We start from the raw sequence: 27,593 nt of genomic DNA on the forward strand, positions 1-27,593 counted from the left end.
AGTTAAATGCAACTCCATAAATTTAACCTACTTTAGTGACACTTCATTTGTCTTCAATTTACTCAGAGGGACCACCTGGTGTTCCAGAGTCTTTATTGCAATCACTAATTAGGTCACTTTGTAACATTCCAAAATTTTAAAATAGGATTAATTTAATTACATAGGGGTAAATTAGTAAATCAATAAAGTAAACAAATCTAATTGGTTTTTGAGTTACTAATAGATCAATTGGGCAACCATAGATTAGGCAAGGATGGTGATTGTCTCAATCAGGATAAGAAAAAGGCCCAAAAATTATGGACTTTAAATCAACACTATTTGCTGTGGCAAATAGACAAATTCATTAAATATGTCATGAGCAACTTGTGATAAATAAAGGAGAAGAGGAAATTGAATAGGGTGACATAAAATAAGGAAAGATCTCTTGAGTTCCACACTATTTAGGGAGTATTTTGAGCTTGATTCAAGTTGGGTAAGCTCCCTCTACATCTTAGCTACCTCTCTTTTGCATTTTTCAACTTGAGCTAGGATTAGAGGGGTTTCAATTCTGATGTGGGAGTGATTTAGATGAACCAATAGCTTAGATGAAGCATTGGGAGTCAATTTAACTTCTATACCTATAGTTGGTGAGTTTATGTTGTTTTGGAATTGGGACCTAGGGTTTGGCAACCTTAGGTTAAATTTGGCACTTTTTGAGCAATGTGAGCTTAAAATAGTGTTATCTAGCCTCTTAAAAGTCAAATAAAGTTGATGGAATATTGTTAGGGTGTTGGTTTAGCTAATGATAAAGGTTAAATGTTGCAGGTGGCTTGTTCAAGCTAAATAATGTTTATATTAGAGCTAATAATTAATAATTAGCATTTAATTGTGTTTATTATAGTTGCTTGAGCTTGTGAGAGGTTGAAAAGGGTGGTAACTATACAGTTAACCTTTTTGATAACAAAAGGATTGAGATAACTAAATAACTCACTCTATTTATTGACTTGTTAAAGCATATTTAAGGATTTATAAATGTGATTATACCTATGAATAAGCATGTAAGTGTGTGAGTTGATTTAGAATTCGTGTAAAGTGGGAAATTGGTTTTGAATGCAAGATCCTTATTGTATGATCTTATAATATAGGTTTAATGAGCAAATAGAACCTTGAACTCTTGTTCAAAAATTGCCTTGTGTAATATCCTCCTCCTTTTAATCTCATAATTAAACCCAAATCCTAAGTGATTGGAAAAATGAGACAATAGTAATCATCAAATACAGAATTCTCATTGGAAAACAAAATGGGGACCCCAAGTTTACAAAATTAAAATCAATTCAAGTCTTGCAAAAAGGAAAATCAAAGTATGAAAATATGCAGAAGTAAGGGATCATTGCATAAATGGGTAAATTAGTTCAAGAATTTAAAACAAGAAAAATTTTGAAAAATTATAAGGCGTGCACCACAGTTTGTTGAATATACACCGTGGCGTGTTTACCTCTGTGACATACGTCATGGCTTGTGATATCATGTGCCATAGCACAAATGCATGAATTTTGATAGTGAATTTTTCTGTCAATTTAACAGCATTAGGGCCAACTTTTAATGTGGCCCAAATCTCCATCCAACATCAGAATGATATGAACTAGGAGTCTACAGAAAGATCTTTTTAGACTCTAACTAATGGCATTGGTCTCAGGCTCAAATTCTTTTTAAAATAAAAATTGGACACCCTTTTCAAAACTTACACTATTATGACAAATTTCACAAGTTTCAAGTGTCCTAACCAAAACCAAAGACCAAAAGCCACCAGCAACCATATGACCACATACAACTCATTAAAACTAACTCATGCAATATACCATAACACAAGAAATGATTCAAGATCAAATTTTCACTACTCAACCCTTTAATCTAAAAACATAGGTAGGGGGAATTTGCCATAAATTTTTATCAAGATTTCCCAGATCATCACATAATATCCACTACTCTCACTTGCATTAGTATTTTGGCACTATCATCATAACACATAATAATCAACTCTCTCCTTAAGGCCCAAAATACCATTACAATTTACAATTTACTTAATGCAAGTAAGTAACAAAAAGAGAAATCCTAGTTGGCAATCGAAATTCTCATACATATAAATTACCTAAAATAAAGAGGCCCATTAAAAATGGAATGTGATCCTAAGCCTTGAGGTATTTTCCTCTACCCATACTTCTTGAGCTATTCCCTAAAATATTGAAGATAATGGGGTGAGTATAACTACTCAGTAACTAAGGTCTGACTAGCCTATACTAATGCATATCATTTAGTTTAAATGCAAGTGGCCATTATTATTAATACTTTAACCCATGTGAGACAATAGAAATTAAACATTCACAAATCAGCTCACGTAATAGTATCTATCTAGAAAACAATGCTTTTAACACTTTTCATATAAATAGAGTTGATCAAGCAAATCATTGACAAGCATAATGGTAAAAATTAATACTCAACTCAAAATGTTATCATTATAGACTCAATATTGACAAAAAGTGCCTTTACTTACTATATGCATGATCACACCTCCCTTATATCCTTCTTATTCTTCCAACATGAAACTGTAGGCTATAACTTAATGGGATAGTCTATATTTCTTGACTTTCCTAGCCTAGACACTTGTGAGGGGATTACCCGGGCAAGGCATATCCAACTTACTTATGAATCACAGTTTCCCCCATTTCTCACACTATAGGGTGTCATACACCCTAGATTAGCATTGAACCAGTGGATAGCTAGCTAGGTTTGAGTCCCTCATTGAACTAGTTGGATGATATGGATATAATCAATCTATGCAATCCATCACATAGATGGGGCCTTACTATGTGGATTTATCATCTACTCTGCTTCCTAGGCGAACTTCCGCCTCTCAAGATCATGCAATGCACATCCATGGCATATTTCACATGTATACAATTCATAGAACTTCACATTACACAATTATTGGACTTCTCAACACATTTCTTGGAACTTCAAAATCAAACAAGTCATTGAACTCCTAATTCACAATTATTGTGCCTCATACTTTTAAAATTATTGAACTTTTCTATTTTCAAACATCATTGAACTCCTCTTAAACAAAGATTCATTTTGCTTCTAAATTTGCAAAATCTTTGAACTCTCAATTCATAATTGTTGTATCTCACACTTTTAAAATCATTGAACTTCTTCATTTTCAACATTATTGAACTCCTCTTAAAAATAAAGATTCATTTTACTTCTCAATTTTGTAAAAATCATTGCACTCCCAATAGACATTAATACAAAAATCCACTACTATTGTTCTCAAGGAAAAAATTTGCATCATAAGGCATAAAAGTCACAAATTTGATCTAGAGGATTTTTTCACAAATTAAGTCAGACTTGCATTTCTTCTATTTTATACATTTGAAATGATAATTCATAAATCAATAAACTAATAGACACAAAAAAGCATAAGATAGAATTCCCCTAGTTACCTCAAACTTTTGATAGATTAAAGGTTTCACACCCTAACTATTCACTCCCGAAGCTTTTAAGAAGCTTGAATAGTGCCAATAGTAGTTACATTACAAGTATATACCATGCAAAACATCAATATCCATTTTGAGCTATTTTTCACTAATATTTCATCATTTCTTAACACTCAAGATTTATTCTAGACTTATGTAGAAGTACCCATAAGGCTTCTTAGCTTCCTTTAACTCTCATTAATAATATTGAGCTCTTAAATGGGCATTAATGAAGCCACATTATTCCCAACCACCAAATTTACAAGAATTTTAGACATTTAATGTCCTCCAACCATTAATCATCATAAAATTATAAATACTAAGTTTACTTAGCTTAATCTATTCCCATTAACTCTATTTAAGTTAATGGGTTTGGGTCCATAACTTCTAGGGATCAAAAATCACCATTAACAATCAAACCCTAATCTGTACCATCAAGAAAATGGAAGAAGAGAGGAAGATTTAAGCAAGGAAGCTTACCTTAGGTATTTATGAGCTTCAAATAACTCTCAACAATTAGTTTCTTCAAGCCCTAGCTTAGCTTTTATGCCACTCTCTCATTTTCTTTTGTTTTCTCTTCTTTTTCACTTCAGATTCACGACTTAATATTGTAAAAATCTGACCATGTGTAGCTAGGGACACACAATTTGCCACAGCATATGACACATAAGGCCTCTTCCAGGCATGTTGTCACACATGCATCGCGGCAGACACAAGCCATGATGCGTGGTACAAAATCACTCACTTTAGAAATTCTTCCTTTTCTATTCACGGGTAACCTGATTCTCCTTTAAAATCACATTTAGAACTGAAATTGAGATCAAACATGCCCGTTAGGCCTCTCCAGCCACACACCTCATAGATACACTTAATTAGTCTATCTACACTTAATTAATTTGGATTTAAAATTAAGGATATTACACCCTGGACCTTGAACTCTTAAATATGAAAAATAAACCCTAAATTTTTAAATTCATAGTAAAATAGACCCTGACCATTAACTTCTTTAACATCATTACTGTTCACATGGGTACTATAACAGTTAGGGTTAAATTTGTAGGAAAATAAACCTTGAATAGTGCCTGTGTGGATAGTAATGGTGTTAAAAAGTTAATGGTCAAGGTTTATTTTGCTATGAATTTAAAAATAGAGTTTATTTTGCATATTTTAAGAGTTTAATGTCTAAGGAAATTTTGAGGACATAGCTCAAGGTCTTATTTGCTCATTAACCCTATAATATAATCATCAATATAAAAGTATGAATATTTTTGTAAATGTTGAATTATGATGTTGATGTTAATTTATACCATCTATGTGCAAACATGATCAATAATGTATGTATAATGTGGATCAATGTAACAAGTGGTCGCATGATCATGATTGTGAAAGGTGGATTTTAGCAACATGTGGTTGCATGATCATGTATACGCAGGTGGGAGGTTCACCCTACTTGGAGTAGAATAAAACCATATTTTATTTTCCTACATCACGTGTGGCCATGGTGTTTAGTTATATATTTGTTTGGAAGTGCTAGCTCACCAAGTGTGGCAATAGTTTGGCATGTGATACCTCAATTATTTGTAAAAAGGGGAAACTATGGTCTAGATGAGGAATGAAGCCTTGGATGGGTTACTTTCTCTATTTAATGAGCTTAGGTCAGTCTTAGTCACAAGACTTAGACCAATTGTGTTATTAGTCCAATTGATTAGGAGATAGGAAAGACGATTTTAGAGGAAGCACATTGTAGTGAGTATACTAATCACCTTGGTGTCACCAAAATGTATCAGGATATGAAGCAAATATGGTGGTGGCCAAGAATGAAGAAAGATGTGACAAAGTTTGTGACTAACTGTCTGACATGCCAAAAGGTTAAAATTGAGCACCAAAGGCCTGGTGGTGTATTGCGACCACTATAGATCATAAAGTAGAAGTGAGATAGCATATCAATGAATTTCATTATTGGATTGCCTAGAACTCAAGCGGGCTGTGACGCAATATGGGTGATTGTGGATCGGTTGACGAAGTTAGCGTATTTCTTAGTAGTGAAGACTACCTATTCACTTGAGAATATGCCGAGGTCTGTGTAAATGAAATAGTAAGACTTTATAGGCTGCCGAAGGACATTGTCTTTGACCGTGATTTGAGGTTTACATTAAATTTTTGGAGAGCATTACAGAGAGCAATGGGTACTAAGTTGAAATTTAGCACGACATATCATCCACAAGCGGATGGATAGACTAAGAGGTCTATCCAAATGCTCAAGGATATGTTGCGAGCTTATGCCTTAGAGTTGAGAGGTAGTTCGGATATACATCTACCATTAGCAGAATTTACTTATAACAACAGTTTTCATTCTAGCATTAGAATAGCTCTATATGAGGCATTATATGGAAGAAGATGTCGATTGCCTTTGTATTAGATAGAATTGAGTAAGAGAATTTGTTAGGTCTGAATTTGGTAGACCAAACCGCCCAAAAGATCCAATTAATTAAGCAAAAGTTGTTGATAGTCTAGAGTCGACCAAAGAGCTACGTAGATCAACGTAAAAGACTGTTGATATTTTTGGTTGGTGATCATGTGTTTTTGAGGGTTACACCAATGACTGGCATTGGGAGATCAATAAAGGCTAAGAAATTGACTCCCAGGTTTTGTTAGTCCCTTTGAGATTTTGGAGAAGTTAGGACTTGTTGCCTATCAGATTGCCTTACCGTCGAGTTTATCAGGTGTTCATGATGGATTTCATATGAGTCAGCTCAAGAAATATCAACCTAATCCTTCTCATATTATTGAGTCAAAAGAGGTGAAACTTCAGGAAAACTTGACCTATCGAGCTAAACCATAGCGGATTGTAGATGTGAAAGACTGACAATTGAGAAACAAGACCATTCGATTAGTTAGAGTCTTTTGGGAGGGAATGAGTCTCAGTGATGCGACTTGGGAGACTGAGGATAGAATAAGGCAATTGTATCCCCAATTATTTACACAGGTATGTGTTTGAGCAAGTTCTGAATTTGAGGGTAAAATTCTTAAAAGGAGGAAAGAATTATAACATCCTAAATTTTCTCATTAGTAATTATCAGTATTTTCAAGGGTAATTTAGTCAATTTAGATAAATTGTTCTTTAGCAAGGTTTATGGAGATTAATATAGTTTTTAGATCCTTGGACAGTCTTAGAAAAGGGCTAGGTCGAGCTTCAAGCGGGCCATGGCATGAAAGAAAGTTTAAAATTTTATGGAGCTTTTTGTGCCATGCGCCATGGTGGGCATGATGACGTGTCATGGCATACATGTTATTAGATGTGAAAAACAGATCAAAAATAGAAAAGAAAAAAAAGAGAGATATCAAGATTGTGACGAAGGAGAGCTTGTGGTCTACTAGGACATGATCCTTAGGCTACTTTGAGGGCATTTGGAGCTTGAATCACCATTAGGTAAGTTGTACATTCCCTCTTCTCCCTCTTTTATACAAAAATCTAAACATTTAGGGTAATGAGGGCTTTGATTTTAATTCCCTTAGGTTTAGACCGAACCCATTAGTTTATTTAAGATCTTGAGGAGTTAAATCAAGCTTCTAACCTTAAGTTTATGAGTTTTGTGGTGATTGAAAATTTTTGGTAAGGGTTTGGACAAACCTTAAGTAATTATAAATGATGAAATTTGGTTTTAAAGAGTTTTGTGCATAATGTGACATTGTAAATGATTTTAGCGTGAAAAATTAATTTGTAAAAGGTTATCAATTTTAGTTGATATATATATATATATATACTATGTATATAAGATTGTGATGTGGGAATGTGATGAAAAGTGATGGAATTTGTGAAAGAGCATGATCATAGGGGGTAGCAATTCACCTGAGATATGTGGAAATATGTTTGTGTGGAGATATGTGAGTGAAAAATCCATATGGTCGGGCTGACACTATAGGTCATCTGGTGTAGCAATATGTGGGACTGTTACTATAGGTCATCCGAGCAGTTTGGCAACTCCTTAGTACCTGTTAGGGTACGGTTAAGAGTCAATGACGCCTCTATCATAAGTGTATGAAGAGGGAAAAACCATAGTTGGTAGGCGGGTTAGATTACCTTTAGCCGGGTATTTTTACTACTGAAAGTGTGCTCAGGTCAACAAGTAGTTGAACTAGGAGAGCCTATGGTTTCATGTTGGGGAGCATTGGAGGTTCAGTGGTTAGATAATTATGCTAGTGTAAAACTATGTGTTTTGTTGAGAAGAGTTACAGTTATCTCATAATTATGGTATGCTTGTTATTTTTATGGTTTTGATACTTTTTCATGATTATTTATGGTAATAAATATTTGATGAACTATATTGGTTACTGAGATGTTTATCTCACCCTGTGGTTAAATTTTATAGGTGAGGGCTCTAGTAGGGGCAAGGGGAAGGAAGGAGCATCTGAAGAGTGAATAGCATTATAGTTTAGCTCTTTCGTTTCTCCTTTTTGATTTTGTAATGAATATTGTCACTAAATATTGCCAACTTAGGAACATGACATTATTTGGATATCACTTATATGAATTTATGTTAACTGTGTGTATGTTGGTCCAAGATTGATGTGGTGGATTAAGCATGTGCTTGGCCAAGTTATATTTATAAGTGATATATAAATTTTAAATGTTTTGAGTGTCAAAATGACCAATTGATTGATGTGTTGAATTCTTATCCATCCTATTGTGTTATTGTCCAATGGGAGTTTGGTGGTCATTTTGAACATGATTACTCAATTGTATGTTATGATTGAATTGTTATGTGGTGTATGGTCCATTTGAGGTGGTCAAGTTGTCTTTGAGGCTAATGGCATTGTGTCTTGTGAGTTGGACACTATAGTGTGTATTTTGTTGTGAAAATGAACCATTTTGGGTTCAGGTGTCCATCTTTTAAACAAGTGATTGTTTGAATGTGAGACTAGTACCATTAGCTAGAGGGCTTAAAGAGCTTCATGTGGACATTTGAACCGCTCTAATCAGATGTTGGATGGCGAAATGATGCGCTCTAAAAGTTTAAAGAAAAGTCATGACAGTAATTTGCTATCATGACAGCAGATGCACACTGCGGTGCAAGAGGCCCTCGAGGGATTCATCCCTCTGTGCCATCCGCCGTAATGGGCACAGCTTGCACTGCGGTAGATGGACCAGATAAGGGCATAATGACTTGTTTTAGTTTGTTTCAATGTGAATTGATTTACATGCTTTCGTATGTGTTCTTAATCAATTTTTAACCATGGTTTGAGCTCAAACATATTTTAAAAAGGGTTTTTTTTATCCCAATGTTTTAACTAATTATTTTCAAACCCTTGAGTTGTGGTAGCTTTGGTAAGGGATTTTATTAATCCTAGTTATCACAATGACGTGTGAGTGTTGTCCTGGTAATGTCAAGGCAAACATTACATACCATAACTTGTACTGCATGTGCCGCGCTGTATGGACCAAAAAATAACTTCTTAAGTTATGAAATTTCAAAAATTTAAGGAGGAAGAAATTGAAAACACATGAAAGGGAGAAGAGAAGAAGGGTTGATCAGCTAAGGCAAGCCATTTCAGGTCATTGAAAGTGCTTCTAATTAGTAACTTAGCAGGTAAGCTACGTATAACTCTTACCTTTCATTCTACACAAATTTTTCTAAAAATGAGTTATAAAGAAATTGAATTGGTGAAGTTTAAGGGGTTTGATTCTTGCCTAATAGTAATAAAAAGGTTTTCAAAAGAAAAATTAGAGCTTTATGATTGATTTAAAGCTAAACGGTAGAACTTTAAACCTGCAGGCTCAATTTGTCCCTTTGAGAGAGAATTTAGGGTAGAAATTTGATTTGAGTGAAATAAGACCGATTAAGGTGATGTGAAGCAGTAATTTTGTAATAGACTTAGAATGGATAAATGAAAAATAGTTTACAGATGAATACAACCCTAGGTAGTAAATATGAGTTTTTGGTAAAAAAGAACCAAATGGCTAAAATGCACTAAATGTGTTCAAATTGGCATATTGGATGTGTGAGTAGAGAAAGGAAGCTTGAGATAAACTAAGTGGTGGTTGAAATCCACAGTTAACCTTTCTAATGACAGAAAGGTTAAGGTAATCGAATAACTTTCTTTGTTTGATTGTTTATTGTAACTGTGTGTGAGTATGCTATATATTGCATGAAATTGTTTTGAACTGAGCATGTTTTATGGCATTGAGTATTTATTACATAAAAAGAACTTTTGGTTAAACAAATGATGAAATCTACATAGTTTGCTATAAAATGTGTATATGTACATGTATAAGAAAAGTGGTGATTGAGAACCTATGTGATTTGGAAAGCATGATCATAAGGGTAAGAGATTACCCGAATGGAAAGGTAGTGATAAGATCATATAGCATATTCTCTTTAGTGCTCGATGAGGTGTAGCGTTGGAAAGTTATACCTCCTTAGTGCCTATTGAGGTATGGTGGATATAGAACTCCTTAGTATCTGTGTGATATAATGTTGGAGTCAACGACACCTCATTGTGTGTATTAGGAGAAATCATAGTCTAAAAGTGAGATAGAATACCTTTGGTCAGGTTATTCTAATACTAAAGTTAAGCTTAGGGCCAATGAAAGTGTACATTAGTCTATGGCGAGCCTATGATTTCGTGTCGAGGTGATTTGGAGATTCAGTTGGCAATGATTATGCTATGTAATGCTATGTGATGCTTGTGCTAGTAAAGTGGTAAAAAGTGGTGTAAAGAGGTGAAATGTGAAACATTAATGTGATTTAAGTGGAACTTGTAATATATGCCATGTTAATGAGGTTTAAATGGTTTATTATATGCTTTACTTTCATAGAAATGCATGTGATAGTCAATAGGAGTAAGTTATTCTATTACTGAGATTTTTATCTCACCCCTGTGGTTATATTTTTACAGGATAAAGCAACGGTTAGGGCAAGGGTAGAGAGTCTAGGCTAGCTTGAGTTGTTGAAGCCATGTGATTCTAGAGATTATGTAATGAACTGATAATTTGTATATATATGTGTAAATGAGTTGCCATAAGGTTGCATGCATGTTTTAAGTAATGATTTTGTGAAATCTTAGCCTAATTGTGTATTTTTATGATGACATGAAACAAGGGCTATGACTTAAGTATGTTTGTGTTGAAATTGTGGTTAATGTTGGTGAATCTTAAGTCCAAGTGTAAAATTATGATAAAATGAGTAATTTGGGGCTAAAATTATATTGTAAATATGTTATGGATGTGATTTTATGTGAATGTGTTGAGGAAAATGTCCAAGAAGGCTAAGATGAGTTAAAATGTGTTAGATTATGAAAAAGTTAGAAATGTAGAAATTGACCGTTTAGTGGTCAAATATCGATATAAATGTATATATGTGATATATTATATTCAATCAAGCATATTAGGTCATTTTAGACTTGATTTAAAGCCTTATGTGGTCTAATAAGAGAATGGGATCGATTTGAGAGCTTAGGTGCGTAAAATTTTCAAAAAAAAGTGACCTTTTGTACCCAGGTGTCTAAATGTTAATTAGACCATCAAATCGTGTCTAAACTTATCTCGTTAGCTAGCTTATGAAATAAGCTTCATGTGGGTACTTGAATCACTCTGATCGGATGTCATATGTGCAAATGGCGTGTGCCGAAATTTTATCATTTTGCTATTAAAATGATAGTAGAAATTTGGACAAGTATGCCGTAACACATGGTATCACATGCCGCAGTGTATGGTATAAAAAAGTTGGGCATGTGGCTCTGTGCCACATACTGCAAACCCTTTTTTGACTTGATATTGTGAAAACAAATGCATGCAATGATCTCGACATATGTATATAAGTCTTTTCTACTGTGTATTCTCTAATGTATTATGACTATTGATGATTCTATGAAACATGTCTTGGGTTGAAGCTTTTCGAACTAAATTCTTTGATTATTGATTGTGTATTTAAGTGGTAATTCTATTAATCTTCTCTTATATCAGGAGGATATAGAAGGAAGTTATATAGACCCATTTATTAATAAAGCATGAAAGACATTTGTGAGGTTCAGTCCACCAACCTTCAATGACAATATAAAGAACGGTGAGGTTGAGTTATGGATAGAGTGCCTTGAGACAATATTTGAGGTGGTGATTTGCATATCAGAGCAGAAGATGACCTAGCAACAATATAGTTAGTTAGAGTAGCTAATAAATGTTAGGATTTAGTAAGATTGTTTGGTGGTGCAAGGTTGTCGTGGGAAGAATTTAAGAAGATTTTCTTTGACTACTACTGTTCGATCTCCTTTCATAAAGAGAAAGAAGAAGAATTTCATGCATTTAGATAAAGGGGTCTAGATGATGAGGAATTCATTCGAAGATTCAATGATCTGTTAGTCTATTCTACCTATCTGTATCATAGTAATGACACAAGATGAAAAATAGAGAGATTGTTAGAGAAGATATGCCTTGAGTATTGATAGCAAATTGCTTTGCTCGACATGACAACATATAAGGAAATGTGTCACAGGTTAAGAGTAGGCTACTAGGAGGGATAGGGAGGCAAAGGCAGAAAGGAAGAGAGACAGTATGGGGAGGTTTTCATCCTCTTTAGGTCTAGTGGGTGGTGTTTCGAAGAATCTCAATTATAGCTCGAGCAATTCTAGAACTTTGGGGAGAAAGAATTTTCCCAAATACATGCTTTTACTGGATTCATTAGGAATTGTGCTTACCGGATACATGCTTTTGCACATACTTTCATAAAATTTGGTCAGGATAATTTTCCTAGACATTTTGCTCAGGCTGGATGCACGTTACTCATTTTGCATACCAAAACGTTGGCTGCTCATGAAACATGTCCTTGATTTATGTACATTAAAATAATATTTATTTCTCATTACCGATGCACATAAACACTTTTCTCTTTACATTGTAAAACGTGCATAAATTCTTGTCTTCCTTTTCTCGTTAATTTATTGCCTAGTAAAGGTTGCACTCTAATTTTACTCATCTTTATGTGCATCAAAGGCTTCTCATAAGGTGTACAATCGCTTGCAGCTTTATAACATAGAATACCATACTTAGGCACCTTTATTCCTTACTTTGATGCATTACATGTAGGATGTTACACATTACATGCTTCACTCTTCATCCTTATCCAGTTCACTTAATAGTGGGTTGCCTACAATGTCAAATGAGCCTAACACAACAATTACTAATGTTTATCCAATGGTCACACAAGGTAAGAGTGGCATTCACAAGCCTAAATACCCATTTGTTGAGTTGCTTTAAGTAGAAGACCCCAATTCACTCTCTCAAAAAGTTGAACCCTCTTTGTGCAAGCGATGCTCTCCATTCTCCTTAATGGCAACAAGCAATGCAAGAAGATTTTTTTGTTTTTCAACACAATCATACATGCCAATAGTTTCAACTCTTAAAGCATAGAAGGTCGTGGATTATAAGTAGATCTTTACAAAAAAATTTAATGCCAATGGGTTTCTACAACAATACAAGGCGAGATTAGTTGCAAAGGGATTTTAGCAGTTAGTCAGAGTCTATTACAACAAAACATTCATCCCACTCATCAAAGTGGCAACGATTCATGTAATTCTTACCATCGTTGTTACATTTAAGAGGGAAATCAGATAACTAGATGTAAACAATGCTTTTTGAAATGGGTTTCTATAGGGGAATGTCTATGTGAAACAACCTGAGGTGTTTCTTGATTCAAGATACCCAACTCATGTTTGTAAGCTTGTTAAAGTGCTATATGGCTTGAAACTGGCTCCCTGAGCCTAGTTTGATCGACTTTGACTCACTCTTCTTTAATGGGGATTTCAAAATTCCAAAAGTGACACCTCTTTATTTATGCTTCGGACTAGTAGTTTGACTGTGTTCATATTAATCTATGTTGATGATATTGTTGTGACAGGAAATAATTCAACTTATCTCAAGAATTTCATAGAAAAGTTGAATTGTTTGTTTTCTTTGAAGGATCTTGGCCCCTTACACTTTTCTTGGCATCGAAATCTGTTGCGATCAAATAGGTATCTATTTAAGTCAAAGAAAATACACATTAGATGTATTAAAAAGGTTTAATATGCTTGATTATGCTCCTGTGACCACACCTATGGTTATTGGCTATCATTTTTCTACTTCTGATAGTGAACTTTTAAAGGATCCCAGTGAGTATAGGCATGCCATTGGTGTTCTACAATATATTACAACAACTAGGCCAAATATTGCTTACTCAGTAAACAAACTCAATCAATTCCTTTCAGCTCCAACTACAATTCATTCTGAGGCTGTGAAGCAAATCCTTAGGTATCTCAAAGGAGCCTATCATTTTAGCACACAGTTGAGACCATATTCCAAGTTATATTTAATGGCTTTTACAGATGCTAACTGCGCCAGTGATATTGCTGATTAGAAAATCCATGACTGGGTTTTGTGTTTATCTTGGGGTTCACTTGTGTCATGGGCTTCCCAAAAGCAATACATGCTGTCAAGATCTAGTACTAAGTCAGAGTATAGGTCGTTGGCTGGTGGGGCTGCAGAGTTGAAATGGTTGTGTTCTCTTTTGTGTAAACTTTGGTTTCTTACCTCGCCAAACCCTAGTCATTTGGTGTGACAATGTTAATGTTAATGTACTTGTGTCTAATCCAGTTGAACATGCTAGAAGCAAGCATATTAAGATAGATGTTCGTTTCATTCATAATCAGGTTTTAGCAGGCTCACTTGACGTTCGATATGTGCCATCATCTTATCAAATAGCTTACTGTCTAACAAAGGCTCTATCATTCCCTCAATTCTGAGAGTTTCGTTGGAAAATTGGACCGTTCATCACACCCTCTTATTTGAGGGGGCATGTTAGAGCAGAGAATTAAGTTGCTAATCTTGTAATTAGTTTATCGTGTATATGCTCTTCCAGATATAGTCATATGTCCTATAATATCTGTATAGGCCAAAGATTCTTTTTACATGTGTCTCATCTGTATTACCCAAGGTGTTACCGAATGCTTTATATAATGAATAGAATTCTTTTTGTCCAAACCATCCAAAAGGTTTGGCACCTTTCTCTCCTATTTGCTTTCTCACAAAACAAACTGATCAAGAGAAGCACGAGGAATAAAAGGCCAGGAACAGCACCTTAAGGAACACAAACTACAAACCAGAAAGAAAAAGAAAGAACAACCATGAAGCAGAAACAACCGCCTTACACCCAAGAGCGTGAACACCCCACCAAATCATCTAAAGCTCGAGACGTTTATGTCAACGGTTCTAAAATGGAAATGATTATTATTAGAGATTATTAAGAAAAGTTTTCAAGCCAAGGGACACGTTGATATCACGTTGACCTTTATTTAGATGCCTTAATTAACTTTATTTTGTTTAATTCGTTCCAGTTTTACATCACATCTTGTTATATACCATTTCAATTCACCAGGGCATCATGAAGGAGTAGAAAGAGTAAAGATCACAGAAAGAGAAGCATGGATAACCTAAGTATACAGCTCATGGACACAGTAGCATTGTCCGTATAATCAATGGAAGTCACAAAATTTCCTTCACAAAAATAACACAATTTAGTGACTTGAGATCAAAAGAGCAATCTCTCCTGATAGATGTCCAATGTTTGGATGACTTTCTCTATGAACAATTTCCTGTGCAATCTGTACCTGCTCATGCAAAGTTCACAATGAAGGCTATTAAAACGAGGATTTCACCAGCCAATTAACAGTATTTAAGGAATTTTATGGAACTGCTTGATGATGTGAAATTGACATACTTTATTGCAGTTTCAAGTGGCCTGGTAGCATCTTGCATTGAATCTGAGGAATAAAATATTTAAGCAAAGTATTAGCTTTTATCAACAAAGAAACTCAAATTTAAGACCAAACAGGCACATCAAATTTGAGCTAGAACTTCGTAGCAGGCTCAATTCAACCTAGTGTGTGACATTAGCCCAAAAGTACTTATTACCATAAAAATATTAGGAGAGCAAAGACAGTAGAAGCATGAATAAAGTGGCCTTCTTGCAGCAAGTGTCAATATGAATATGAGGCAGGTCCTGTGAACCAGACATTCAATATGAAGTGTAGTATCAAGTCCAACACAACCGTCCGATGAATGACCCTTTCTTTCCTGAAGTGTAGTTGCTTATGAGGTTGGCCATTCGAGGCCTTAATTGGGCTGGGCAGGGACTTTCCAAACCCTTTTTAAATAGGGCTCGGCATTCAAATCTTGAAATGCTTACTGGGATCGACCGCTCTTAATTGAAAGTCTTGCTGATAAAAGATCTCAAAGATGAAATTTTGGCGTAAAATAAGAACTGATATGGTTTCCTTAAAAACTTGCCTATCAATTTTTGGTCTTGCTTGGAGGTTGTGGGAAATTCTGCAAGCATTTGTTGGCATTCATTTTGTAACTCCTTCACAGCCTTCCGTTCCACACTAGGGATTGGAGGTATATCCCCATCTGACCAAGTTGGCAGCGTCCGTGCTGCAGCAATGACTGCTCCATCAACAAACGTATCGCCCTCCTTAGATAGAAGAGCTGCCACAAAATTCACACCATTTCTTATTAATGCCAACACATAGGAAGGAAAAAAAAAATTTGGCCCCTATACGTTTAGTGAATGGATAAGTTAATCATTAGCATGAATTGGCCACATATTGATCTTCTTGTATAGTGACTTGAAAATGTCAACAGGATTAATCATCTTTTAGTCATTATTCACTAACTTCAGAGACTGAAAATAAATAGCCTAACAATTTAGAGACAAATTAGCTAGCTAACTCTAAATTATTCAAGAAAGCAGATCCCAGTAAGTTGACCTACTGTTATGATAATACTCTTCAGGAAGGCCAGATATATTGAACACGGACAAGAAGGAATCCAAATGTATCCGTGCATCTCCAGAGAATTTGATCTCATCCCAAGGGTTCTGCAAATTGAAGTGATTTGGGCTTACAGTTCATGAATCTTGATAATCACAGGAAAGCATTTACCAAACTAATTATGAAACAGATATATCATTAGCAAGATTGAATATCCTTTTATCATGATTGTGATATTTGAAAAATGGACAGGTGAATGAACTAGAATTGACATTCGTCGTGTACAGTTTTACTATGGTCAAACTAGGGTTCAAATGGAACACACATGTATAATCCAAAGCCTGATGCATAATTGCAACGTGCCTGCCATCTTCATAGGGCCAAAGTTCAAACTTTAAAGTTCAAACTGAGTGGGCATCCCCTTCAACTAGCTGAACACACCAGGCCAATACAGTTTTCAGAGTGCTGCTGGATATATTGAAATTTCCCAAAACCTTAAAGACCACCCGAAATGAACCAATCATAACTGAAAAGAGATCTCAAAATAAATTTTCCAGGTTACAGAAATAATTATGATATAGCTGACATCCATAACAAAGGGCTTCCAGCATCCGACTTCTTTTAACTAGCATAGTTTTAAAGATCTTATTCACAAGATTGGAGGGACCCAGCCAAATGATTTCAGGAAAAAGCAGCAAGAAATTATAGTGCATTGTTTTTCCATCAAGTTTGAAATGGAAGGACAATTACCACAGATGATGAAAAGCCATATCTTTGCATAAACATGTCATTCTTTTGCCTGCTCATGTAATCGACGGTCATCTGTTAAAAGTAGTTGACAATATAATCAGGATCACAATGTGCCAACAAGAGACAAACTACAAACTAAGACATGGAAGACAATTTCTTCACTCCACATACTTCTCTTTCTGAAAATGTGCCAGCCAATCTAAAAAAAAAATCAATGAAGATATATTATATAGCTTATAAACAATAATACTTTCCCTCTGTCAAAGGGTACCTGGACCATTAGTTTGAAGATAAATGCAAAAGAGAAAGGCCAATCATACAATAACACTTACATAGCAGTCACTTATAATTTCATCATGTGGTTGCTCAGTGATTATGGAGTAAGTTGTTTGCCATTTTGGGGAACAATAAACTAGCACATACCATTTGAAAGTTTTTCTCTTTACATAATTCAAACTAAGGATGTAGGAAAGAGAGCAATATGATAGAGTTGCACTTTTGCTGTTTTGCATTGCATTTTAGCTGGAATGTAAAACAAATTTGCGCCCAGAGATTCTTACTGGTAGATTTTTGAGAAAGATATTCTTACTTCAACAAGGGTTCAGCTCATGAGCTTTTCTAGGAGCAGGGCAATTTCATTATTACATACAAAGGGATTGGAGAGCTTTGAGATGATGTTTCTCATCATCTCTCTGTGTGTGTGGTTCCTTTTTATGGTTGTTCATTGTAGGAGGATTACTGAACCGTCTGGTCTCTCTGTTTCCTTCCTTAATAGCCTTATAAGACATTAAGAACTTGGGAAAGTATAGTATGCCATAAGTGTTTCCCTTTTCACATGTATTGAGACAATCTGTGGGTCAGTCTCTTATACACTGTCTCTTCTTTTTTTCTTAAGCTTCTGCTCCCCCTATTTTCTCAACATTCTACACATTAAAAAAAAAATTAAAATAAACAAAAAAAAAAAAAACCATTTCCCCTCAATCCCTATGGCCATAACCAAGGCTTGTAATCCAGGCCAAATCACCATCTGTCCAATACTATATAATAATAGTTCGTGCATTGAACAAATATTAGGAATCTTACTCTAAGCCAAATCTTATAGAACAGATAAGTTATCAAACCGTTTAAATGAGGAAGAAAATTCAGAAATTGGGAAGAGAATTTGTGTTCTTCAAAGTGCACTCTGTTACATTACAAATGTGGAGGAGATCTCAATTTATAGGCAAGAGCAGAGTCAAGTATGCAAAAATATTCCTGAGAGAACGTACAGTAATATCCTTAGGAGCTACTATAACAAAATAACCAATAGTTTTTAGGGAGAATTATTGTGAAGTCCTGGCCAACTAATTCAATTACCCTCAAACCCCCCAAAATGTACAAATTGCTACCAAATCCCAAATCCCTCTACAATTACAAAAATAGTCTTGCCTTATTTTTTAAAAAATATATATATATACATATATATATCATTCATCCACCACCGTCGTCAAAGCTCTAGCCAGCCTCCACTAGAGACCTCCCGACCACCACTGCTTGTTGCTAAAACACATGCTTGTTCCCAAAATATTTGGTAACCATTGGGTCACTTATACTGGTCAATATAATAGTGTAAAATCTTATATATATATATATATATATATTTAATAATTGGTATCAACTTGAGTAGAGGAAAATGATAACTTGTCAAAGGAAAATGACAACTCAAGCATAAGAAAATAACAACTCCAGTTTAAGTAAAATACAATTTGAGCATACGAAAATGACAACTTGGGTGTCAGGAAATAACAACCTAAGTTTAAGTAGATAACAACTAAGGATATGAAAAAACAACTTGGTAAAACAAAAAATTAATAACAACTTGTATATACAGAAATAACAACTCAACAAAGGAGAACGACAACTTTAGTACCACGAAATAACAACTTTAGTTTAAGTAATAAATAACAATTAGATGAAATAACAACTTGGCAAAGAAAAACAACTTGGGCATACGGCAATGACAACTTGAGTTTAAGTAAATAACATCTTGATATATGGAAAAAAAATCAAAAACTTGGCAAAGGAGAGTGACAACTTGGGTGTCAAGAAATAACAACTTGATTTTAAATAAATAACAACTAGAAATATGAAATAACCAAGTTGTTATATACGTAAACTCAAGTTGTTATTTCTTGACACCCAAGTGGTTATTTTCGTATACCCAAGTTATTATTCTCTTTTACCAAATTGTTATTTTCATATACTTGAATTGTCTTTTACTTAAATTGAAGTTGTCATTTTCCTCTACTCAGGTTGACACCAACCATTAAATATTTTATAAGATTTTGCACTATTATATCAATAAGCATAAGTGGCCCAATGGTTACCAAACATTTTGAAAACCTTGTGGTCTTGGGTCCTAATCCTCCCAAGACCACCCTTTCCTTAATTTAAAAAAAAAAAAAAAAAAACCACCAATCACCGGAGCTCCAACGCCAGCAAGTGTGCCAACACTGGCAGTAGTGGCCAGGAGGTCTCCAGCAGAGGCTGGCCAGAGTTCTAGAGACAGTGGTGGATGAATGATATTATTTTTTAAAAAAAAAACATAATATAGCGGTATTTTTGTAGCTGCACAATGATTTTGATACTTGGTGGAAAAATTTGTGCATTTCTTGGGACTTGGGGTAAGTGAATTAATTGGCTGGGACTCCACAGTAATTCTCCCTAGTTTTTAATACAACAATAACAACAACAAACTGTATCCCACTATGTAAAGTTAGTTATATGGATTGAACGATGTCACTGTGCAAACTAATGATTTTTCATACTTCCCCTTAAACAGTTAAACCAATAGCTACAACTCTCAGTTTTCTATACACAGTTCTACTTTCTCTAATTTTAGACAATTATCAAACACGTTTTCCAAAAGCAAGGTATGGTTTACCTCATCTCCCTTTCTAATCCTCTGTCCAGCATTTATAAGCACCTCAACCATCTGGTCCTTGAAGCGCCAATGGAAAAAACAATTTGGCTCAAATGAATGGTTCAGCATGTCTGGAAAACAAGACTAGATCAGTCAAACAAATAAAAATAGCCAAGAGGTTAAACCGCAAAAGTGAGCATATCTCCACAAATCTAGGAATGTATGACATCCATTTTTTCTCACTATATGCTCACTTGTTTTCCTCTGTGACTGATGATTTTATTTCTTATTCCACATTGCAACTGTCAGATTTCCATGGACACATATGCTTTTACCCTAAACAAAACTACATATTTTTCAATGGAGAGATGTACAACTTATATAATATGATACAAGATCTTGGATGAGGAAACATAAATGAAGATTTTCACTCAGTCATCATTTATTGTAACAAGGAAACAGAGTGCGTCATTATAAATGACGGAAAAGCAATCAGCCATGACAAGTAAGGTGGGGAGGACAAGCAGATGGACTTCTCAGAGTTAGACAGAAACACATTTAAACAAACTATCACAAAAAATAAATGGAGGAATCCAAAATGAAGGGAAAAATTGTAGGTATTGTGATAAATGAGACCCAGATGGAACTTCAGAATGAGGAAATATAAATGCATTTATCACACTATGCAAGAAGTTCTTATTCAAAATATATAGCATCGGCAACCCTTTCACTATAGCAAACTCAGAAAATTTATTCTCTGGATTCTTGCTTTATTTGAACGGGGCAATAAATATACAGGAATTAGCTCAGGGAAGGAGAATGATAGATCTTGATGGCTGAGAACCTAAAAAAGGAAAGGAATTAACTACAAGAGCTACAGAAGAGAGGAAAACACATAGAAATAAACTGTGATAAAGGTTGACAACCTCGATTAACCAGAAAAGGAAAAGAACCATTATTTATTTGCCCGCTAACATTGAGATCACCAACATCCACAATTAATTTTGAACATTTTTCAAAGGCAACATTACTTCATAAAATTAGTAAGAATGACCTGCTACAGACTTAACAGTCCCCTTTATTTCCACTGAGGTTGCATGGCAGCATCATCGGAGTTGGACTTTTGGCATGCTTAAGGAGCAATGGGTTTTTTATTATATTTTGAACGATTATTGTCAATCCATTAGGGATTCTATTTCTGGGGCAAATTTGGAAATATTTCATTGTATCTGATTCCAATCAGCTAACAATCCATATGAAATTAGAGATTTTGTAAGGAAACTGAGAATTTAGAGAAATTGTAAACATAATTAGAGATTCTGTTTAGGGGAAAATTTTGGAAGATCATTTGTTGTGTTTGTCAGACTTAGAACTCCAGTACGTCAGGGGTATTTAAGTTCATTCAGTAGACTGTCAATGAGAGGATTACTATGTCCCAATATACCACAGATTCCATGACATTAATTTGAACTCCAAACTGATCCCAACATGTAGCCATCTTCAATCCCAATAAAAGAAAATGACTCCATGAGGTAAACAATATCTGGCACCCTTAACCTATCCTTGACCAGAATTTATGACAGAAATGAAAGTAGTTCTTTCCCAAAAAAAAAAACTCATTCAACACACAATCTCCTGCTACTTGTTCATCAAATTCTAATAATGCATAAAACAGACTACGCATCATAGACAAACAGTTGAATTGTAACTAATGAAGAAGTTATAAGAAGAACATGACAATTGCGTAACTACACTATGAAAGAAAAATGTTTTATATAGTCAGCCTAATTTTAGATAAATAAGCTTACCAGCATAAGGAATCAGCATATTTGCATCCTGATGTAGTGCACCGATCCTCATTTGCATATTAATGCATCGTGACTGTACTATACTCACTGCCCACATGAATCTCTGGGGATCACGAGCAAGACGCTTTATTTTAAGGGGAACACCAGTGTGCTGAGCAAGATTGACAAGATTTGTTAAGAACAAGAAATGAAGTGCTGTAGTTGATGGAACACGATAGTAAGGAGCGTAGTCATATTGATAGCGCATAAAAGTAATCCACTTGAATTGGCAAAAACATTTAATGCAACATTGCATGACTTTGGGCAATCTAAATTGGAATTTTGAGCAAAATATTACACACACACACACACATCAAATATATTTAATATAATTAGAATGACAACAAAATAATAATCAAGCAATTAACACATTCAAAGAATAAAAAGACTATGCTTGCATTTAACACATCAACTATGCTTGCAATCTCAACCGATTTTCTACCATTTTTTCCTCAATAGATGCCACCCTCACTTTTTCGCGTACGTGCTCATTTCGAATTTTATCTTTACTTGTATGCCCGCACATCCATCGTAACATTCTCATCTCTGCTACTCCAACTTTATGCTCTTGCTGTCCCGTTAGAGCCCAACATTCACTACTATATAACATTGCCGGTCTGATAGCAGTGCGATAAAACTTTCCTTTAAGTTTATTAGGCACCTTACGGTCGCAAATAACTCCTTTAGCTTTTCTCCAATTAAACCACCCAGCTTGAATTCTATGTGAAATATCTTCACTGATTTCGCCATCATTTTGAATAATGGCTCCCAAAAGAATAGAATGGAATGAAAAATGTATCACAAGGTAAACAATCAGCTAGGGGCAGGGTAGAAAAAGTATTGGTTACATAAGTTCCAAAACATGCACAATACCAACATAATTTAGAAAACTAGCAGAGAAAGATGAAGAGTTCATATGGAGACAAAACAAAGCCTATAGAATGAAAATAAATAAATAAATAAATAAAAAGGTCCTTTTTAGTCGGTGTCTTATGTCCCATGACAAAAAAGTGAGTAATAGAGAAAAGAGTGAGTGAAAAGAAAGACACAAATCTCTAGAAAACAGATTATGCGTGGCTACTTATGAGCACAGGGAAGTTGAAAACTTCCTCAAAAGAGAGATTGCTGTTCTTTATCCTTAGAAGGCATTACATTTAATTTTTGAGCTGTTTTTTGCATAGTAAAATGCCCAGATGGAGACAGGCTTTTATACTGTTTGCAGCATCTGCTATAGTTGAGCTACAGGAAAGTTGCTTAGCTACACTTGCAATGTAGTGCAAGAGCCCGTAGCAACCAAAAATAGGCTATAGCAGGAGCTATATCATGCATTTATACTATTATCAGAAGATTAACTAAAATAAAACAGGAAATTGGCCCTTTACCCAATTCTTCTCCCAAAATTGTGAGGCTTGGCGTTGCTGATTCCTGATGGTAGATGCAAGATTGGGATCCTGCAGCTCCAAAAGTTCTGCCTGCAGGGTATACAGATGAACAGGAGAGCAGATAAATAATGCTAGACTATAACATGTAAAGTAAGTCTTAAAAAGCAGCTATGCACGTAACTATAGACATGAATTATGAGGATCTTTGACAATAAAACCTTGGAAAAGAGGATTCAGGTCAAAAAGAGGCAACATATATTTTGTGTTTCATCTTGCCATGTTTTGAACCCAGAAGAAGAAGAAGAAGAAGAAGAAGAAGAAGAAGAAGAAGACGACCTTGAGTTACAATACATTACCCAAGGAAAAACATCTAAGTCAAATGCAATCTCACAGAAAGATTAGTTGCAAGACTCCTCCTACACTCTAATCATGATGAAGTCCATCAAATGCAATTAGAGACAAGAATCAATTAAAGAAGAGGGTCCACAAGATAGGCCTGCAGAACACCCGAATATGCATCTTGCACCTATCAAACAACATATGTAAGTAGCAAAAAATAATGTTCACATTGTGATGACATAGAATAAATGGAAAACTTGAAAGTTGAATCAGCTGTTCAAAGGGTCATACTGATGTCTCTTTGATCAGCATGCTCGTCATAATCCCTCTAATCTAAAGAAAGGAATGCATCTAATTTAAACTACTATTAAACTAAGATGTAATATTATAAAACAGGTTGTACTCACCTCTGTTGCCAGAAGTAAGCTAGTGCATTCATCAGCACTGGGTAAGAAGTCACCATACAACTGCCAAAAGTTGTCCTGACAATCCAATGCATATAACAGTAGGCATGCTAGTCTTAGGTGCCAATCTGTCTGTCACAAAAGAGTCACGCAATTAAAATTAAAATAATCTGAATCAAAAGGCTAAGATTTTAACTTTGCAAGTGCTACTGCTGAGCCTGACCACATTCAACAATCAATAACATGACACAAGCGAAAAACGTATAAGAACAAATTACAATCATACCCAAAACTATGAAGCAAGGACATGCATAGGGATGTCAGCATGTTAAACAAGGATGCTACCACCACCCGCCCAAAGACTTGCATCCATACCCATTTAAAAGTAGGATTTAAAAGCAAAAACAAGAAGAAGAAAAAGTCTTATCTCACAAGTGGACATATTTAAAAGTAGGGTTTAAAAAAGGGTGAAAAAACTTGAAAATTAATGACCAATCTACATTGGGAAAGAAACCAAAATAAATGATAGATGGCAGGCTAAAAGCTCAGTCTTTCTGAAATCACACAAGTTCTTTCCAAATTTTTGTTGTAAACTAATATTTTTGAAAACCATGTGAGACACCAGTGAAAAGAGTAAAACAAATAATTTTGAGCTTTGTTCAGAGGGGTAGAAGAAGACTAAAGAGAACACTTTTAAAAGTTGTTAACCAAGATCTCTTAGTTAAAAAACATTTCTAAAAGCTTAGTATATGATAGATCACAATGGCATCATACAATCCATATAGCCAACCCCACCTAATGGGATAAGGCTTGTTGCTGCTGTCGTTGCTGTATTGATATCTTTGAAAAGAATACATTTTTATGAAAATAATAGTTTGAAGTGTTACAAATATAGGAAGAGGTCTATTGTGATTTTTCTTTGGAGGGAACTCACTGAATATGGAGCTTAAAAGGTTAAGATTTGGGTATGATGCATTTGTCAGATATTGCAAGTATACAACCCTTCCAATATAAAATGCTATGAATCTCCTAGACAACCAATCTTCAATTAAATCAATGTAGATCTAGATTTTACGGTATATTATGTCTTGAAAACAAACATGGCCGTTTGATGATGTGGCTGCTTCATAGTATACAAACAAACAAACAACAAAATCAGTAAGGTCTATCTCGCTTTGAATTACTGTACTGAGAGAAAAAGTAAAAGTACCTCTGGATTTGTTGAGTTGATTATATCAAATATCGGATGTCCCACTGGAATTATATCAGGGAAGAACATCCATGGGAGCTTCTGACTCACAGTTAACATCAATTCAAGAGGAATTTCCATTATAACCTGCTCAAGCAAGTACAATTGCCATTATTATGGAAAATGAATTTGGACTATGGCCAGATCATCGGTTTTTTAAAAATAATTAACTGATTTTTTCCCCTGAATTTCATTATATGTACAATTAGTCTTTAATGTGCATTAGTTAAGATGCTGTATGCATGCTAAAAGCTACTCACCCTGGCTCGGCGAAGAGGTTCTACATCTTTAGAAGCATACACACCAAACCCATCAGGCCCTTCCTTAAACTCAACTCCATAAGCTCGCATGCTTCGAATATAACCTATTTTGTAGAAATCAGGGTCTGCTGGCTCCAACTATAGGAACAAAAGAATTTCCATAAAGCCATAATTGAAAATTTTAATTAAATTGAAGATCCCTAGACAACTAACAGTAACAAAACTTGTTCTACTAACTTCAAGACACAAGTTCCAAAAATATATATCTATGTAATATTAAATCTATAAGAAGAAGAAACTGAAGTATTCATGGAAGAAGAAACTGAAGTATTCATGGTATAAATAATGTGGTTCACATCAAACTTGAAAGGCTAGACGCACTATCTAATCATATCAAAATTAAAGACCCACAAGTACTAATGGTGAAAATAGTTGACTTCCTAATGACAACAAAACTTATCTTTGGTGCTGAAATGTTTGAAATTATATCAACTAATGATAACAAAACCAGCTTTAATCACTCTGAGCTACTGAAGTTACGCAGGTCCCACTTATTACTTCCTATCAACAACCTGCTGAGAAACACTGATACTAACACAGATAAACAGAACAAAATCTAAAATGCTTAAAGGAAGAATGACAGATTTTAAAAGGACCAATTAATTCAACGTAGCCCTAAGTGCCAATTTTAAGAATTTGCAAATTCGGCTCTCAATTTCACAACTTCAACTTGTATTCCAAATCTTAACGAAAAAAATATTCTTCAACCATGTTAAAATTTAAAAAATAAATTATAAATTTATCACAATATACAAAATTGAGACTCAAAGTTCTGAATTCCTGAAATATGGTAATTGAGACCTAGATTGAATTAATTGATATTTTTGGACCTCTATGTCATTCTCCATGTTTAAATGCAATTTGAAATATCCTGTGATACGTGCGACAGACCCATCTCCGTCGTAAGTAACGTGCTTTTGTAGACAACCGAGGAAAGGGTAACTGAAAGAAGGTCTGAAGCTTACCTCAGACGACGACTCTTCAACTTTGGGAGGTTGAAACAAGGGGAATGGGCCTGTATCAACCAAAGCATTGATAGGTCGAATTTTGTTTTCGTTGTCGCGGCAAAATGAGAAGCTAGGTCGCCGGGAGCCATGGTTAAATCCTTTCAACTGCTTTAGATTAAACCCAAAATTGATGAAAATGTCAAGATTGGAAGTGGAGGAAAGAGAAGAGCGAGAAGAGGGAAATTGAACCTGGGTTTTAGAGAAGAAGCTGTGAGTAGTAGGCTGAGAAAGAGGCAAAGAAGAAGCCATTGGAAAAGAAAATGATTGAAGAGGGTGGAATTTAAGCGTATAAAGCGCGCCACATCAAATGGTGAGCGAGATGATAGTACAAACACGCACAGCAACTAAGCTATGACAGAAAGACTGAAAGAACGTTATCTAGTTTTTTTCTCTACTGGGATGGTGCGTTCCATTCCAGCTCTGATTTCTCGGACATGTTTCGGTTCCTCTGCTTTTTTTGTCTTTTCATGGTAATTTAAATTTTAAAGGCAAAATTTTACCAAGGTCCCACGGGAAGGACTTCAATATGGAAAAACAAACATGCCCCTACCTATTAATCTTTAATCTATTAATGTAACAATATAAATCATTTTCTTTTAAACTTAAAAGATTAATGTTTTAAATTCCTAAAACTATAAAGACTACTATTGTTGAACTGCATTGAATTAAAATTTCTGATGAGTTAAAACTATGGAGATTTTAATAGTTTAGATTATAATAAAATTTAATGTTATTAAATTAAAATATCAAGAATTGAGTTGTACTAGATCAAAACTCATGATTTAAGTGGTTGTTGGATTCATATTCAACAAAGCAAAAGTCCTTTTAAAATATAATTTAAACTAAAAAGTTGTTTGAATTTCAAATTTCCTACAAAAAATTCATTTAAAAAGTCTATCTCAAATCTATTTAAAGAATTGTTTGATTTTCTCACATTTTATATTTAAAAAGAACTTTTAAAAATTTATAAATGTTAAAGTTGTTTGGTTTCCTAAAATTTTTCTCAAAGTTCATTTTAAAAATACATTTGAAAAGCTTCAAAAAGTCTTTTTCTTCACCTCAACTTTAGATAGTTTTTTGAAA

At 34.6% G+C, this 27,593-nt stretch overlaps 1 protein-coding gene across 2 annotated transcripts; it reads right to left on the reverse strand.

Moving 5' to 3' along the window:
• Positions 1 to 14,945: 14,945 nt before the first annotated feature.
• LOC129307134 (protein PLASTID TRANSCRIPTIONALLY ACTIVE 14) lies at positions 14,946 to 26,947 on the reverse strand. Of its 2 annotated transcripts, XM_054948014.1 has the most exons (13): positions 26,700 to 26,947; positions 26,469 to 26,615; positions 25,444 to 25,581; positions 25,145 to 25,270; positions 23,938 to 24,066; positions 23,192 to 23,281; positions 21,771 to 21,921; positions 19,984 to 20,093; positions 17,061 to 17,132; positions 16,312 to 16,417; positions 15,829 to 16,026; positions 15,260 to 15,302; positions 14,946 to 15,149 (listed from the first exon to the last, which is right to left on the reverse strand). In XM_054948014.1, exons 1-13 carry the CDS (start codon positions 26,757 to 26,759, stop codon positions 15,071 to 15,073), a joined length of 1,449 nt encoding a protein of 482 aa, XP_054803989.1. In that variant the 5' UTR covers positions 26,760 to 26,947; the 3' UTR covers positions 14,946 to 15,070. The 2 variants fall into 2 exon arrangements, with proteins under 2 accessions (XP_054803989.1, XP_054803988.1); XM_054948013.1 differs by having other exon boundaries at positions 26,469 to 26,947.
• Between the last annotated feature and the right edge of the window lie 646 nt (positions 26,948 to 27,593).

The sequence above is a fragment of the Prosopis cineraria genome, unplaced genomic scaffold (assembly GCF_029017545.1).
Source record: "Prosopis cineraria cultivar Desert tree isolate PC_DT_omini unplaced genomic scaffold, ASM2901754v1 PC3, whole genome shotgun sequence".
NCBI classification, from domain to species: Eukaryota; Viridiplantae; Streptophyta; class Magnoliopsida; order Fabales; family Fabaceae; genus Prosopis; species Prosopis cineraria.

Excerpts from the sequence above, each read along its gene's own strand:
- LOC129307134 (XM_054948013.1), bottom strand. The coding sequence starts at position 26,759 with ATGGCTTCTTCTTTGCCTCTTTCTCAGCCTACTACTCACAGCTTCTTC. Across the intron at positions 20,094-21,770 it reads TATGCTGATTCCTTATGCTG|ACATGCTGAACCATTCATTT; the intron begins GTAAGCTTATTT and ends CTTGTTTTCCAG. Across the intron at positions 16,418-17,060 it reads ATGGCTTTTCATCATCTGTG|AACCCTTGGGATGAGATCAA; the intron begins GTAATTGTCCTT and ends TTCAATTTGCAG.